This window comes from Sarcophilus harrisii, chromosome 5 (assembly GCF_902635505.1).
Source record: "Sarcophilus harrisii chromosome 5, mSarHar1.11, whole genome shotgun sequence".
In the NCBI taxonomy this organism is placed as follows: Eukaryota; Metazoa; Chordata; class Mammalia; order Dasyuromorphia; family Dasyuridae; genus Sarcophilus; species Sarcophilus harrisii.
The window spans coordinates 274,903,321-274,921,629 of NC_045430.1; the positions used below are offsets into that span (position 1 = coordinate 274,903,321).

Consider the following 18,309-nt stretch of genomic DNA (forward strand, 5'->3'; position numbering starts at 1 on the left):
GGTCCCCTGCGGTCCGCCCTGGGGGCGGCTCTGGGCGGGGCGGGCGGGGCGGGGCCGGGTGAGCGTTCTCCCGGTCCCGCCCCATCCGCTCCTCCCCCGCCCGCCGCACAATGCCGCCACCGGCGGGGGGTCTAATGTACGCATGCGCTCGAGGCGGGGGGCGGTAACTGGGCGGTGCCTCGAGACGCCGAGCGCTGGGCCCCGCCCCCAGCACGCATGCCCCGCCTGGGTCCGCCCTCGGCCCCGCCCCTCGGCGCGCGCGGTGAGGCGAGCAGGAGGCCGCGGCGGCGCGGCGGTCGCCATTTTGCTCGAGCCTGGGAGTCAGCGGGAGCGGAGCGGCCGTTACCGCCGCCCCCTGCCCTCGGTCCGGTCCGGTGCGGCCCCGCGCCGAGCCCTGCCTCTCGTGGAGCCCCGGTGGGAAGAGCCCGGCCGACATGAGTGATGTCGAGGAGAACAACTTCGAGGGCAGAGTGAGTACAAAGCGGCGCGAGCCGGGCGGGCGCCCGGGCGGAGGAGGCCGCGGCCTCGTCCGTGGCCCGGACCGGGGGCGGGGCGGGGCCTGGGGGGAGGGGGCCGGGGCCGGAGTGGGGGGGGGATGGGGGGGCCGCGGCTCGGCGGAGACCCAGCCTCAGGCTCGGCCCAGGCTGCCCGAGGCCCGCGGGGACCGGCGGGGCCTGGGGGGGAGGGGGAAGGGGGAGGTCTCGTGGGATGGGGGTGGGGGGGGAAGGCTGGGGGGGGGTCCCTCCGCCCCTTCCTCCCCGCCCCCCTCCCGCCCGTGGCTCTCGCCTCTGCGCCCCGCCCGGGCCCTTTCTCTCCAAACGGCCGCTGCCCTCGTGGGACGTGGGGGGCCGCGGGGGCGAGAGCCTGCGGGCATGCCGGGGCCGGAGAGGGGCCGCTCGGCCCGCGGACCCGAGGGAGTGCGGCCCTGAGGCCCCCCGGGCCCGCCTTCCAGGGGCCCGCGGAGGGGCCCGAGGACCCCGAGCTGAGGCTGCCAGGGACGGTAGGAGGGAAGAGGCTGCTAGGGTCCTTAGAGGTCATCGGAACAGTGACCTCGCGGAGGGGGGCCGGAGCCGGCCGAGCCGCGGGTTATGCACATGGGGACTCGGACCCAGGCGGGGAGTTGCGGCTTCACTGGGGGGGGGGAACCCCGACGGCCCGTTAGGACGGAGTTAGGGGCTCTTCCCTCTTTCCCCGTGGCAGGACAGAGGCCCGAAAGTTTCAGGAAGCGGGGCACGCGCGAGTAGAGCGCAGGGGGTCCCTAGCTGGGCAGGAGAACTTGGGGGGCGCCCACGGTCCCAGGTAACGCGCCCGCCGTGGGGAGGGAGCGCTCCTTCTAGGCAGTGCCGATCCCCCACCGCGCCCGGGAACTAGGACAGGAAACTGAGGCTTAGACGCGGTCGTTTCTCTGGGCATGGTCAGGCCCTGGTGACAGCCGGAATTCCGAGCCAAGGCTTCCAGGGCTCCTTCCATTACACCAGGCCACCCTTCTCCAGAGTCACACCAGAAGGTCAGTTCAGGGTTTTGGTTTTTGTTTTGTTTTTCTTAGAAAGGAAGAGTTAAAAGAGCATTTTTCTAGTTAACTGATTCAGACCATTCCTGTTACATAAAAATTTATGTGACTGCTTATTTTACTAGTGTATAGACTCCTTTGGGAAACTTTCGGTAAAAGTATTTTAGTAATCTTATTTCTGACAAAAACAGTTCTAATAATATTTTAAAGGAGCCTGGCATAAGAATAACTTGTTTAAGTTATTGGGGCAATCCCCCTTCCCCCCCATAAAAAAATCCGATCCAAACCCAGAAAATGATTTTTACTTTTTAACTTTTCATTTAAAAATTTTTTCAACAACCAATTTTGTATATAGCTTATCTGAATTGTATTCTATACTAAGTCGTCTTCAATCTTTTTTTCCAGATTTGATTACTTGTTGTAGAGCAAAACATATATATATATATATACACACACACATTTATACATATATGTATATACATATATATTTGTAGTTAGGCTATATATTAGTTTCCTTTTGTGTAAAAAAAAAATTGGGAATTTTTTTTTTTGTGCCCAACCTCCCTTCTTCAAGCCTTTGTCATGAAAGAAAAAAAGAAGCCCAAAATATTCAAAATGTTTCATTTTGTGTTTGAAAATCGAAGATCCTTAATAGTTCATCTCAGAATTTTGTATTGAGAAGAGAAATCTTCCTCTCAATAAGGTAATTGGGGTATAATTTCTAGGTTTTTGTGAGAGCACATGAGATACCTTCCTGTTTAAGCTTAGTTAAAAATACCAGTACTCATTGAAAAGTTGAATATGAGGGGGAAAAGTTTTTTTTTTTTTTTTTTGAGGTTTCTCCATTTTCATTATTACATGTTTGTAATCATCGAAAAAAATTCTTTTGTCACTCAAGTTGTATACTGCTTATTTTAATGTGACAACAGGAAGCTGAAAATTATCTTTCTTAGAATTTATGTGCTATCTCTCCTCAAGAGTGTTGTGAGATGATGTCTTAAGTACTTGGCAAAAACTCCACACTCTATAAAGGGCCATATACACGTGAACTATCCTCATGTTCTTTTATAGATTTATAGTGCGTTGTTTTGGATAGTTGATCTGCTAGGCAGTGGTCTTTTGTTCTGTTTTCTGGGAGACAGCAGGGCTCTTAGGGCCAGAGAGCTGTCTTGGAAGCTAGCAAGACTTGGGGCAAATCACTGCACCTCTGTTGTAGGACAACTCTCAATAAATTTCTGAGGGGCCAAACCATTTGGTAGATGGAGTTTCCCTATAGTTCTGTAAGCCAGTGAAATCTATGAGTCTAAGTCCGGTCCAGTTCTTTAAATAGCTTTAAAATGGAAATCTGGTTTCTATAAAAGTTAAAGGAGCTTGGGGGTATCACAAGTGAAATAGAAACAAACCAGAAAACTTTTTCAGGCTTGGCTATTTTTCTGTTTAATTAGACTACTTTTCATTAGCACTTCCTGTGAAGTCCACAAACTTTTACAACAGGGGCCTTTTAGTAGCAGAGCACAATTTGGCAAGTTATAAGGTTTGTTACTTTTGGTTTGAGCTTGACTTTCAAGAGGATAATGTTTTGTGAAAGGGCAGTTGTGGTGGCTTTTAGGTATCAAGGAATAAATCTTTGAGTGAAAAAAATGGAGAAGCATTGTGTTTTTATAATAACAAAAGTGATTGTAGAAATCATTGGCAATATATATTATTTTTTTAGAGTTGTGTGTATTTTTCCTCTGGAGGTAAGGAACAGATATTGAGCTTTCTTCCTTTAATTGATAAATTACTAAAAGAAAAAAAAAAGGAAAGCAAAGTAGAATGCATTGTGTTTTCTCAGAACCATTAAGTGCGTTTTAATGTTAAGTTTGCTGAATATAGTAGCTGGAGTTTTTCTATTGCTGGTGAAAATGTTCTTTTTCAGTTTGAAAGATCAGATGGAATTAGGAAGAGAAATCTGGTTAGGTGAATTTGTTGCAAACTACTTAAAATAAATGTTTATCCTTTGAAATACTCAGTTGACAATTGATTAAAATTGATTGCACATCTGCTGCTTCCTTAGCAAGATGCTGTGGTGGATACAAAAAAAAAAAAAATTTAGAATCTTAAGGAAACAGGACATTTTTAGAATCAAATAGTAAATCAGATGAATCCAGGAAATGAAGATATCCTAATAGAATATGTAGAGAAGGACTTTTTCCTGCACATTTCTTAGTTGAAACTACAAAAATAACTTTTCCCAAGTAATGAGGGTTCAAATTTTTGTTATCAGCACTGGACAGCTCCATTGTAGTCTCTCCGGAGACCTGCCTAAAGGATCTTCTGTTTTCTGTTCTAGTACATATCCCAAGCTAAGCTCTGGGTGAACTGAAAATCAGAGAGCTGCTGGACATGAGGAATTTAGATGCATTAGAGCTTTTTTTTTTTTTGTCAAGGGTGTGAAGCTCCTTTAGACCTTTCCAAAACTTCTTTTGAGATGTTTGTTTCTCCCTATTTTAGGAGACTTTTTTTAAGCCTTTCTTTTTCATTAGGTGTTGCTGCTGTTGTTTTTGTTTTTCTTTTAGGAAAGGGGAAAATTTGTTCCATTCTTAATTTGTGGGATGATTCCTAGATGTACAATGAAGTGTCATTTCCTAATATCTGGTCCAGTCTTATTTTTATGAGAGATGAGATTCAAAGAGATTATGACCTGGCTTAAGCAGTTTTTAAAAATGCAACCTAAACAGACCCAATTAGTGGCATAGTTGGAATCAGAATCCAGGTTTATTGGCATTGAAGTATTCAGTGCTTTTACTCCAACATACCATATTGCTACTTTAGTAAAGCTACAAGTAGTTGGGGAAGACTTTGCTTAGTAAATGGGATTTGAACTGGGCCTTCTATGGATGGGATAACATTTTGATAGTTGGAAAGTCAGGGAGAATGTTAGATGTCAATAATTGAAATGAAGTGGTAATATAGACAAGGTTGTCTGCACAAGATGGAGTGAGATAATGGAGAGATTTGAGTGACAGGCAGGCTCTGAAGTTTGTACCTGATTCAGTAGGCAATTGAGAAGAGTGAAAAGAATTTAGCAAAAGGGAAAGGAGTGGAGCAAATATTAGTCTAGTAATAGGAATAAGTAGTAAGTAGTTGTAAATAAGAGTAGGAGTGGTAATATTATGGAGGAGTAAATGGTCTGTAGGATGGATTAAAAATTAAAGGGAAGAAGGAGCCTATTACAGAAATTCAGGACTTTTCTATCAATTTAGGAAAATAATTATGGCCTTAAAAATGAAAAAATCTAGAATCTTGGAAGGTTTTTAATTTAACAAACTAATTAAGTAGTTAAGATTTTGAATACAATTTTAGCTTCTCATCTTTGTACATATTTATTCTGATGACTCTTAGGAAATGAACTGGTTTTCAAAATTGGGGGTATTTTGTTTAAAGAGGAATGTAAGCCAAACCTAAATCCTTTATTTTACTAGAGTTATAACTTTCAGGGACAGATAATCCAGGTCCATTTTTCCTTTTACCAGCTTTTTCTAATAGAGTTAGAATGAGTAATAAGAAAGTAAGTAAATGGGAAATTCCAAGTCAACAAATTTTCTTCTAACAATTAACTTTAAGGTTGGTAAGGAGGAAGAGGTTGATTACATTTTATTAATCCCTTTTATCTCTTATTACATTATAATCATTTCCAAAGAGAAATAATTTAGTTGCACACTTTAACCATCCCCTGCCTCTTGGAATCCTTGGCACTTCAAAGTTCAGCTCTCCTACCACTGGTTCCTGAAGCCTTCTTCCTGATCCCTCTCGCTGTAAATTGTAATAAGTACAAAATTACACTGTACTTACTTTGTGTATATATATATATATATATATATATATATATATATATATTGAAGGCCGTTGTATCTGACTATTTATTTTTGTCTTTGTATCCCCAGAGCTTAGCACAGCTTTAGCTCATTGGTGCTTAATGAATGCTTATTGATTAAGAATTAATGATTAGATGACAGTCACCTCTAGAGAAAAGTGAATAGTTGCTCACATGTCTCCTGCCCCTAGAACAAACCTAATTCATGATATCCAAATTGCATCTTGGAGGGATTTCAGCAAAGGGAAGGATTTCAGAGGAGTACATTTCAAGACATGTGGGAGAAAGTCACAAAGGAAGAATGCATACAAAGGGAATGTGTGTGAAATAAAATGTTGACTCATTAATGGTGGGCACCCAGTCTCAGGAAGAACTTGAATGCCAGAGTCAGGAGATCATAAATTACAAAGAACAAGTTATCTTTTCCCCTGTCCACTGCCAATTTTTATTCCTTTGTTCAATTCAGCAATAAATTGATCAATTAAATGAGCAAAAATAGTTAAATTCACCCTCTAGTTCTTGAACAGACTTGACAGAGAATGAAACGTTGTGTGGGGGTTGTAGGAGGAGTAAATTGTAGCTAAAGCCAGCAATGGAGTAGTATTTTGTTTTCTTTCCTTTGTTGTTTGATGTTTTATGGGATGATGTTCAGTCCTTTCCAGGCTACAAAAAAGTACCAACTATTCATCTTTTAAAACTATTTTACAATGTTTATCATAAATTGCTAATGTAATTTTAAAATAATTTTAAAAAGGCTTATGCTTTTAATTACATGAAGTGAACAAAAACTTACCTTGCCTTAATCCTTTCACCTTTGAGAAAAGTTTCTTTTTTTAGTCAACAATTTTTCAAATTGGCTTTGGGAAATGCCTTTTCCTTTCCTTTGATTAAGAAATGATTTGTGAAAAGCTTAATTTGCTAATCTACAAATCAGCTTGTTTGAGCTTATGCTCAGTTTGCTTATAGTCTCAAAATTGTACATGCCATTATTTATAGCATTTTTGACTACCAGGGTGTTTCAATGTTCTTTTTCCATGCTTCCATTTCTTTGTTAACATACACTCATTGGAAACATGTAAAAGGCCCAAGTCTTTACCCCCTAAGTAAGTGGGGGTTTTTTGTTTGTTTTACCTCTTTTTGGTAAGAAAACAGATTTTGGAGAGGATAGTAGTAAAACAAAGAAACTCAAATGAAGCAGATACAAGACTCAAGTTGTTGTAGATTGTGATTTTGCATTATTAGTCAGAAACTATTTTTATGTGTTTTTGGCCAGAACTTTTTCTAACCTGTAACTAAATAAAATTTAGGTAAATTGTAGGACCTTGGGAAAGATGACCTAGGAGGGATGGGTGCCCTCAGATGGTGGGTGGAAGGGAACTAGTCTTTAAAATGAAATAAAATGAATTACCTATTATAGGACAGGTTATATTCCCCTCCCCCATCGATTCTGTGCAGTTTCCCGAAGTTCCCCTAGGAGTGTGAAAAATTTTTTGCTGCCAGTGTATCCCAGTATTAAGTACATTTGCACTCCATTTCCTTTTGAGAACCCTATCAGTCTTAAACAAGTACCTCTTCAAGTTAAGTGCATTGGGACTGATTTTCTTGTTTGGAATTTAACAAAATAAGCCTATCTAAAAAGAGGATAATAGTGGGAACAATGAGATGGGAATTGGAATGGGGCAGCACTGGAGGAAAGTCAGAGGCACAGTGAAATGGGGCCTGAGATTCTTCCCTTCTATTGATTACAGACTTTGTTTTGTTTATAGGATACTTAGTTTCCCCAATGTTTGCAGTTTTAACAAACACTGAAATTAGCAAAGGAATCTTTTTCTGACCCCAGACTCTATAGGAATTGTTTCAGTGACCTTACAGTTTAGAATGTTCTGCATCTAAACAGTAAGGACAAGTATAAGAAAAATAAGAAAGGTTCTGGATCCTTTGGGCAAGCACATTAAATTCCTATTCCTTACTTCCTAATGTTTATTCATCTTCCTTAAAATTATGACCATTTATTTCATCCCCACTAACCTTTTAAGAACTACAAAAGATTCAGTAGCTGCTTGAGTTTGGAAAGCATGCTCAAGATTTTTCCCCCTCTAGTACTAGGACTCTAGTATTGCCTCTTTTAAGAGTTGTTATATTGATGTAACACTGACAAATGTTACAAGTGCCAATCCTAAAGTTGTTGCTTTGAAAAAAAAGATACGCCTTTATGGCATCAATCATTATTCTATGTCCATTGTTTTCATAACTTGCTTTTTTTTTCAAACTTCAGAATATAAACTAACATACACAATTTTAATATGTAGTTTCTAGAAGTATAAGGAAATAAGCACCCTAAAATAAACTGTAGCAATATGGTTCTAAGCTTAATGAAAGGAAATTCACATTTATATAATCATAAGTTGAGAAACTAATCTTTTAAAGACCAGTAGAAGCTAGGACTTGGTGATCCATGATTATGATATCAGATACTTGGGCTCCTGAGTTTTTTAAGCTTTGAAGTTCTAGTCTACAGTAGGTTATGTATGTCAGTAGGTGATTTCAGTGTGTCACCAGTGTGGGGAACCTGGGAGCTGGGCAACCTGAGGAGGGGTGACCTGACCTAGGACAAAGTTCCTAACATTGGGCAGTGAAGTGGCCCTTTTACTTCCTTCCTGAGCCCTCAAAAAATTTCAGTTTTCTTTTTAGTAAAGTAAGTAAAGATAGTTGTCAGTTGGAGGATCTTCTGTTATAATAAAACTGTTAAACATATTCTGTATCTTCAAAAATTGAGTGGGAAAAAAAAATGGTACTTTTCAATCAAAAGAGTTTCAGAGATTTTCTTTGGCTGGAGCTCTCTTTTAGTAGGTTCTGTTTCTGCCTTTTTTTAAACCTTTAATGAAATAAGCAATTATGGGATCTAAAATTATGGAGCCTGGAACTTTAAGTATATAGGATAAAGGATTTAAAAGAACATGTTTAATTGAGAGAGAGATCCTCTTATCTTGACTGGGAAAAAGCTCAGTGGTTATGTCTTTTTAGGCTGTTAAAGGCATTTGAATAACATAGAGGGAAATCGCTAAGATGTCTCTAGTATTTCTATTTTTGAGAGCTATTTGATGGGCCTTATTAGATTTCCCCTTTAAAATACATAATTTAAATTATTTTTGCATTCCTAAGTGGTATGGTTCTCAACCTTTTTAGTATATGTGCTATAAGTAACATATTCCTATAGATCTGAATTGCAGTTAATTTTACTGCTATATCTGGTCACCCAATATAAAATTATTTTAAAGTGACAGCATCAACTGGACCATCTAATTTTTTTATTTATTAAGTATTAATATTCTGAAACATGGTGTCAGGAAAAGATTTCAAATTCAGACCATTTCCTCTGCAGGCTGAGTTTTAGATCAGTGGTTATTGCTAGCTAATTATTATAGAAGGCTTACTGTGATCCAATTGTTGATTCATATTTAGTGAAAATAGCACCTAAAGCTTCAGTTTTTCATTATTCAGAACAGCTTAACCTAGCATTAACTAAATTAAGCCCATTTATTTATCTTAAACAGTAGCAATTTGTGCAGAAGAAAAAAATTTAAATATATCATCAAAAGTTCTTTGAATTTAATTTTGACTAAGATAAAAATGCTTACTGCACCTATTTATTGGTTAACTTTTTCTAAGCCCCAGACAAAATAAGGTTTCATTTGGCACAAGAGCTTTTTATTTTCATAAATTTGTTAGTATTTTTTTCTAGATTTTGTTGCAATAGCACTTAGATATTATTGTCCATAGTACCATATGAAAAGAATTCCATAGACTTTTCTGTTCTCCAGAAGTTTATGGCTTCTGTATGAGTAAAGGGCATAGAGACAACTAGATGAAAAAGTTACTATGTGTGCCCTGGGATCAGTCCTGAAAGCTTGAAGTTCAAATAGGACCTGGGAAAGATGAAGGTAAGGTCTTCATATGACCAGTCTAGAAGCATTTAGAACAATCAGAGAAGACAGCTTAATGAACCCCAGCTCTTTGGAAGGCCGTTTCTAATCAATAGGATTTAAGAGGGTAACTAATTAACTGAACATGATGATTTGATGGCCACTAAAGTTGATGTACCTGAAATGATCATAGTGGTGGGAAAAAGGCATGCTGGGATGTGAAGTTTAGGAAGATGAAGTAGCTGAGCAAGTTGATGAAAGGATTTTTTAAAAACTATCAAACTTGAGTGTCTGCCCCCAAATGTCATAAATGTTTATATAAAATTTTATCTGATAAAATGCTAAGTAGTAACTATTGCTTTTTTTTCTTGTGAACTTTTAATATGAAAATTAGGGTTCAAAATTTTTAAAAGTGAAACTAAGGTGATAGTTTGGTTCAATTAGTGACTTAAACATAGTAATCCTAGTGAAAAAGACTTACTTTTCCAATTAGTAAATAACTTCAGCAACATTGTTAAAATGGAAACTCTGATAAGATGAGATACTGAACACAAGTAATAAGCCAAGATGCAAAAACATTGTCACGAAAATTTTTATTTTATAAGAGGAAAAAATAACCTCATGCAAGCAAATGTTTAATTTTAAATTCTATATGTTTAATTTTAAGTATTGCAAAATATTCAATACAGAACGGTGTAATCAAGTTTTCTTTAAGGTTTCCATTGACCAGAGAGGAAAGTATGTGGTGGTATAAAATTGGGATCATTGTGCATGTTTCCATGAGAGACAGACAGACACAGAGAAGCAGTGATTCTCAAAATTTTTAATGTTAGGGGGCCTTTTATACTCTTCAATATTGAAAACCAACATTCCTCTCCTCCCAAGAACTTTTGTTTTTATGTGAGTTATGTCCAATTTTATGTTTGAGAATATTTAAGAATGACTTTCGAAAAACATCATATACTTTAATCATTAATATTGCCACCTATATCTAGACAATGAACAAAATAGTCAATCAAGACTCAATTTGCCAGTTTCCAAGGAGTAAATGTTCACACTGAATATTTAAAAATCTATCAATAGGAAGTGACTCCAGCACACCCCTAGTTATCTGTTGATATTCACCATGTTGGAAATTAAAATATCTTAAGATTGAGATAAAAATAGTTTTAACTTTCACAGTACTCTGGGCCACACTTTGAGAACCATTAGAATATAGCACAAAACAAAAGGTAGTTTAAGGCAAACCTTTTTAATACCTGGAACATATCCTTAATGTGGGACAAAATAATAGCATTACAAAGTTAATTTTATGCCAAGAAATCTGACTTATTAGAAAAAATACATATATATATATCAGAAGAGAGATTTTTATTTACAAAAGCATAGCTAATTTACCAGTCTTTGAGACTTAAAGTCTTAAGAGGTATGTTTACAAGCTAACCATTCTGTTTTGAGGGGGGAAAGATTAGGAAGATCCATTCACATAGGGAATTCTGATGTGGAAACTCCCTCTGGCGATTGTCAGTTTACCTGTAAATTATAGAGTATTTTTAAGGAGACATTGAGAAGTTGTTACTTTATTTTGGTCAGGACTTGAACCCTTTGGCTCTTCCTAGCTCATAGACCAACCTTCTGCCCATCATACCATGCTGTGGCTCCAAAGTCAGTCGTAGTTTTTGAAATGCTTGATATGTTACCAGTTTGGTGAATAAAATTGTATCCATGCTTGCTTCATGGTTACAAGAACTAGAATAGCAGATATGAAACAAAGTGGAAGATTTATTATAATAAGTAATTAAGTGAGAAGCCAGGGTAGAAAATCTGAATTTGGGGTTTTATTTTTCTTCCAGAGAATATGGCAAATATCTTTAGGTAATTGTAATAGATGCTGATGAATTTATCACATTAAAATCGGGATTTTAGGGCTCTAATTACATTGTCTTGAATTTATTATGGACTTGTGCTTGATTTTCCCTGTGATTTTTTCAAGTTTAATTAGAAGAAAAGCTTGAAAGAAAAATATAGACATATACCTTCATAAAAGTACTACTTCATACTTGAGTCACATAGTAGAAATATACCATTGAAGGTTCCATTCTTTACATGAAATCCTGCCTATAGAATTTTTATTAAATTTGAATGATTAGTACTCATCTTCAAACCTTATATAGACTAGAGAAACCAAATTGCCATTTAATGATAAAATTCTTCCTCTTCTATCTCTTTTTATTAATTGAAAAGTACATTGTAGTATATGTTCTCTAAATAAGGAGACTAAAACTATTCAAGTTAACTTTAATTTTTTTCTTTTATAAGAACTTCATTTCAGAATTACATATATGAGATCAGGGAATAATTGAACCAAAAGGACCCAGATGCCTTTAATTCTAAATATATGTTCTGAATAACATTAAAAATTGAACCTAAATAGAAGACTTTTATACCTTTGAAAAGGGTTTTGCATTTTACAAAAGGATAATATATGATAGGATTATTTTAAATAAACTTCCCGGAGCAATTTAAATCACTTGAGTTTTGCAGAGTTTGGATTTATACACATCTCCTTCTGAATTAAGGCTATTCTGCAACAAAGCCAGTAAAGAGTGATATGAAGATAACCTGCACACACTTATCACTTGACAGTTTCAAAATGGAATTTTCAGCAGTCTTTTCCTTCTGTGTACTTATTTGCTATAGCAAAATTATGTCATACTAATTATTATTTAGACTGAATGCTTTTAATATTTAAATGTATTTAATAAAATTAGAAGTTGAAGGGTAAGGTAGTAATTAGTTTTTGGATTGCTTTGAATCTGCATATATATATCTTCTAAAGTGGGAGTTCATGTGGGTATGTACAAATAGTGATAGTAATATTACTACTTTTATAATATATAGAACTGGATAAGGAGGTACTTGATTTGATTTTGCTTTCAAAATTAGTCTTTAACCCGGTTTAGTGTTTTTAACAGTATTGATAATTGGGGATTTTTAGAGTTAGCCAGAAATTTTGTTAGAGAGTTTGAACCTCTTTGAATCTTTGCATGTTTGAATAAGATGTGACTTTAGATAGATCTGGTGCAAGTGGTTGGTTAGTAAGACTGCTTTTTCCTCTTATGTGTTGGTCTGGAGGGGCACATGCAAACAATTCTGACCAGGATGTTTTGCTTTCAAAGCTGTTTGATCTTATAACTGGGTATAGTGAAAGCTTACTTACAGGTTATTAAGATTCCTGAGATATTGAAGTCATAGAAACCTATCAAGGACACACCAAAAATCTATTTGCTTTTTATTAGTTCCATATTCTAATTAGCCTGTAGTATTGATGTATATATACCTTTTAAGGTTCAGGGAAATTCCAGATAAAGGTTAGGGATGAAATCTGAAAGGGGAGGAGGGGTGACTTGAATATGGTAAAAGCACTTAGAATTCTCAGTAAATTCCTGATGTTAAAATTTAGATTCTTAAACAATTTTAAAGACTTAAAAATTGTTTTTATAAAATAGTTATTTGCACTTTACCTGCTGGCTTTTCCATTTGGTAGATAACATTCTGAACTCCAGCAGAGTTTTATAATCCCCACGTGCTTAAATATACTAAATGTTCTTTTTCCATTAAGGTTAATGTTCGTGAAGAAATTGAAGAGTTTTTTCCAAGAATGTGGAAGATAAATCAAGATAAAAGAAGGCTAATGAAAAGTATTAAAGATCAGAAAATTAAAATTGAATGGGGGAAAAAATTGAACAGAAGATTGGTCAGATAGAAGCACTTGAATTTTTTTTAAGGCTATTATGAATTGTTTGAATTGGGGAAGAATACACGAAGTATGAAAAAGGAAAAACTCAATGAAGAATGAAGAAAAGTAGAAAGCACGAGTGAAGTAGAATTAAAAGAATCTGGAAGAATGAATGGGTCCTAGGTTAAGTAAATGTATGGTTTATGTTCCAGTGTCTGTATGATCAAGTTGTAGATGAATTTGCATGATTGCTTAGTTAATAGCGGATTGGTGATCTGGTTCAAGTAGGGAATTATTTGAGGACAGTATGCAGTATTAACAATGGGCTATTAATGAGCTGAAATTTTTTTCTGGAGGGTGTTGCCTAACCATTTGTCTTTCAGGAGCAATCAATATAATATAATTACGGTACTTAAATGTTAGGTGTTAGGCATCTGCATGACCATTGCCATTTGTAATACTGTCTTCTTTGTTAGGAGTCTCGCTCTCAGTCAAAATCTCCAGCGGGAAGTCCTGCTCGTGTAAAATCCGAGAGCAGGTCAGGATCTCGTAGTCCATCAAGGGCTTCTAAACATTCCGAATCCCACTCTCGGTCAAGATCAAAATCCAGGTAAGTGTACTTGAGTTTTGTACTCAAGGTATTTTACTTGATCTTTGTCTTTGGTTTGGGGGTTGCTTTTTTGTTTTGCTTTGGTATTTCAAGAGCAAGGATGTTTTTTGACTAATTTCAATTCATTGCATGAAGATGCCTAAAACTGTTGGTTTTGTCAGATTGATAATTTCTAAAGGATATAAAGTTGGCATATAAATAATATCCTTGATAAATCCCTTGCCTAATTAATAATAGATTGAGGTCAAATGTAGACATATGATTGTTATTTATCTCTTTATAAAATAGTGCCACAATGATTCACTAGAATTAATCAGCCTTAATATGCTTGACCAGCACTCCTTAAATATTTTTATGCAATTTTAAATTTCTTGTTCGTTAACCAAATATCTAGAAAGCTTCTACTTTTTATAGAGAGAAAACTGCCTGGCTTGTTTTAGCATATATCTGTGGTCCCAGCTTTTGAGGAAGCTAATGCTGGCAGATCTCTTGAGTTTGGGAGTTTTGAATTTTGGGCTAAACTAATCTTATTATGTATAGCTACTGTGTGTATGTGTGTGTCTGTGTGTGTGTTGTGGGGAGGTCCCACCTGGTTGCCTTCAGGACAAACTGGCCAGTGTGAAAAATGGGGTAAGCTCCAAGGAAGAAAGCTCCAAGGAAGAGCTATTTTTATTTTTGTTTTAAAATCAAATAAATAATTGAAACACAAAGCACATTTGTTAAGTATAATCATACTAATTTTGAATGTGTTAAATTTCTGAAAATGAGATATCCCCCCCTCCCCCCTCTCCCCCCCCCCCATATTTGGAATTTCTTGTTTTATAAGCAAACTAAAGTTGCAGCTTCTATTGAACATTGACATAGGATTAAAGCTATATGCCTGTAAGATCTAAGAGGAAAAGTATGATTGAGGGACTCGTACTGGTAATTCCAGCTACCTTGGTGTCTGAAGCCGGTAGCTTTCAGCTCTGAGGTTCTGAGTTATAGTGGTCTGAGGTGATTGGGGTACCTTAATAAGTTTAATGTCAGTATGATGAGCTCCCAATTCTGAAGGACTACTAGATTTTGTAAGTGGAAAGGAAACTTTTCCGGATTGGAAACAAAGCAAGTCAAAATACTGGTGCTAATAAAATGACATATCATTGAAGTATAGTGATATCATCCATGCTTTATATGTACTGACTATGGAGGAAAAGGATCCAGGGAAATGTTCATTCACTTTTAGAAATTGCTTCTTTTAAATAACATAGTGAGGTTCTTAATAAACAGAATGCATAATGGGGACTTGATATTTCAGGAATAGAAGAGGCTGGAATCTGAAAAGGGCACATATGATCATTTGAATAAGAGATATGATTATTAAGAAAAACTTTTAAAATTAGGAAAGCATGAATTATAATATAACCCCATTTTATGGAAATTCATTCTAATTGGCTTTCTTTTTTAACATTCTCACTTAGGCAATTATTTGTTCTGTCGTCTTCTCTCTCCTTTTTCTCAGGCTAAGTGCATGATACAGTTTTTGAATAGTTATGTCTTATAAGCAAACTAAAATTACAGCCATCTAGAGAATGAACACACTTAAGGTTCATTCAAGACATTTTTCATAAAAATTATTTTCCAAAACTGTTTTGAATTAACCACTTAGCACTGCTTGCCTCTTTCAGTACAAGTAATAGTGATTTCATTTCTTTGCCGTAAAGATGTGATATTAGTCCAAAAAAAAAATTTTTTTTTAATAAACCACAGAATTCCTTAAAAATCAGGTAGTAATTGTTTAGATAAGAAGCCCTTTATTTTGCAGTAAAGTAAGAAATTATATAGAAGGAAGACTAAAGATAAAAGAGGGGATAAAGAGGATGGAAACAGCTGTTATATTAGTTTAGTCCACTCTTCCCTATAGGCATCTGATGTATATCCCCTCCACCCCCCTTTTCCTTTTATCCTTAATTTTGAAGTAAGAATGGAAAGTAGACAGGGAGCCCATAAATAAAGTTGGAGATGTTTTTCCTGTTATTTAACTAAGATTGTAATTAGTGCCCAGGGACCCAAGGAAAAGAATTGATGCTATTGACTTCTCAAGGTTATTGTTCCCTCTTGTTCTCCCTCCCTTTCTCCTCCTCTCCCCCCTCCCCCCCCCAATATTTTCTGGGTCCTAGAATATGAAGTTAGCAGTTGTTGCACAAAGTTGTCATAAAACTGCAGGATTCATTTGGAAGAGATCTTTGAACTAATTTAGGAGAGCCCATTTCTTTTCCTATTACTCTCAGGACCATGTGAGGTAGTTTGGTTTAGAGAAAAGAATACTGGACTAGGAATGACCAACTTGTCCCTAACTGGCTGTGGAATGGAGCTTTCTAGATTTCAGGTTTACCATAATTCTGTGCTTTAATTAAGCAGTCCTCAAATACCATGTTGGCTTATCAAATTAGAGAATGTCAGAGCTGAAATGAATCTTCATATTTCTTAAGGGTCTAGCCTTCTCTCTCCCCCCCCCCCCCCCCCCATCTTCTACTCCCAGAGCATTTTGTCTTTAACACATAATCCCTCAGTTATGTATTGTCATCTGTTGTTTGATGTGGTTTTGTTCTTCCATCTTGATTATAAATTATCCTTGAATGTAGAAACCATGTAATTATCTACTTCTAAATTCTTCTCAGTTTATGGAGCAGTGTAATAATTCAGAGCATTACATGGAAGGGGCTCACTGTGTCCTCAGAATCATAGACTTTTCTAGCTTCATGGGACCTTCTTTCTGGTCCGATACGGAGGACCAGCCAATTTCAGTAGCTTGTCTGATATTGTAATAAGCAGTTGTAAAACAAGTTGGAGGGTGAATTTTAAATTTGACAAGAAGGCAATTTAACTTTGGTGAAAGGTAAGGGTTTTCTATCATTCTCTAGAAATCATCCATCCTAACCTTGTTCTTTTAGCTAATTTATCCTACCTCTCCTGCCTTGTGTCTGATATTCTTTCTATTATACCATACTGCTGATAATTCAAGTTTCAACCACAGTATCCTGAAAGGCCACAAGATGGAGATAGAACATAGTGCAAGTTTCTGGGGGCTTGGTGCTCACTGTCCATCTTTTTTCCTCCTTGCCATGTACTAGTAGGACTGATTAAGCACAGACTTGTCTGTGTACATTTATATGGTCTCAACCTGTCTCTTTGCATTTTTCTCCTTTCTTAAAATGTCAGTAAGTAGGACATTTTTTTTTAAACATTTTCCATGCTTTTTTCATTTCACCTTCATTTCTAATCTACACAGTGAGTTATGCCTTGTAATCAAAAATAAGTAAATAAAAATAGAAAAAAAAAAAGTTCAGCAGCATCAACCAGTGAATCAGCTGAGCACATGGAGTGTTACACATTCATAATTTCTATCCTTTTATTGAAAAGAGAGAGCTGCAATGTCTCGTCAAGAACATATTAATTTTTTTACAGCCTCTGCTTTATTGTTTGTTGTTGTTCATTCCATAATATTGTTTGCAATCTTTATGCTGTAATTGTGTGGGTGGTTCTGCATAGTCTACTTTGCACTAGTTTATTAAGTCATCTCATGATGTTTCTTTGAATTTCCATATTTCCTAATTTCTGACAATCACAATTGTCTTTCACTACACTTGTATCAATTATTAAGTGTCTCCTTTGTTTTTTTTACTACTACAAAAAGTGCTTCTGGGGACCTTCCTGTCCTTATTTTGTATTGATGAAGATCTTCACATTTATTAAGTGTTTTCTGAGACTGAAACTGTGATTTTTGGTAGGATAGAGCCCTGGCACCTGGGGTTCTTAGAAAAGACCTTTGGCCAGAGCTAGCACTTGACTTAAAGACAGAGTCTTTAAGGAAGATGGAGATTTCACGAGTTAGAAATGTGACAAACATTGGTGGAGAACAACCTCACGAGGCAAATAAAACAGAGCACCCTCTCTACTTTTACAATTGAGGAAAAGCAGGTCCAGAGAAGTTAAGTAACTTGTACATAAGCCACCCAGGTAGGCACACTCGCCCCCCCCCGCCCCCGGCCTGTAGAAATTGAAAGGGGGACAGATCACAAGGGCAAAGAGAAGGAAATTGTTAAAATTCTTTAAGCATTAGGCACTTGATGTAGGCCACGGTGCTCCTCTGGGGGAAATGTGGAATGATCCCTGTCTTCAGGACATTTGTCCTAGGGTTTGGGGAAGAATCATGCTTAGGAAGCGGTTGTTGCACAGAAAGGCAATATGTTCTATACTGTGAGGCAGAAACTGGGCGCTCTAAGATTCCAAGGAGCAAATCAAAGAAGACAGTAGTATACTCAGGAAAGGTATTGAACAAAATGAAATGTGAGTTTGACTTCAGAGAATGATTGTTGATATTTAGATAGATGAAAATGAGAGTATTAGAAGAAAACATATATGACATGCTTGTGAATCTTAAGCTGCAGGTCCCCCGCCCCATAGGAGAATAGTGGGAAATAAGTTTCTCTTCTCTCATCTTTAACTCAGTCATCTTTATCTTAAGATCCTTTATCCCTAAATATAGGCTTCTAATTTAGATTCAAAACAAAAAAACTTAAACATTCCCTCCTCCTCCCCTGCATCAAATTCATTTTGGAAAACAGTACTACAAAAAAGGTAACTTAAAAGTTGCATAATTCTGTATATCACTTAAATCAACTTTGAAAT

The 18,309-nt window shown here is 37.3% G+C and overlaps 1 protein-coding gene across 6 annotated transcripts in view; it reads left to right on the forward strand.

The window, feature by feature from the left end:
- The first annotated feature begins 260 nt into the window (after positions 1–260).
- The window catches only part of TRA2A (transformer 2 alpha homolog), a 28,549-nt gene continuing 10,500 nt past the window's right edge, over positions 261–18,309 (forward strand). Inside the window, exons 1-3 of one of the 6 annotated variants that reach the window (XM_031940608.1) lie at positions 262–470; positions 12,912–13,222; positions 13,505–13,638. Coding sequence is in view for 2 of the 6 variants with exons in the window: in XM_031940606.1 (XP_031796466.1) it covers positions 435–470; positions 13,505–13,638 (170 nt within the window). In the remaining 4 variants the exon portion in view is untranslated. Of the gene's footprint in view, positions 471–5,450; positions 13,639–18,309 lie in introns of those variants that run through there. The other 5 variants (XM_031940606.1, XM_031940607.1, XM_031940605.1 and 2 more) reach the window with 5 other exon arrangements.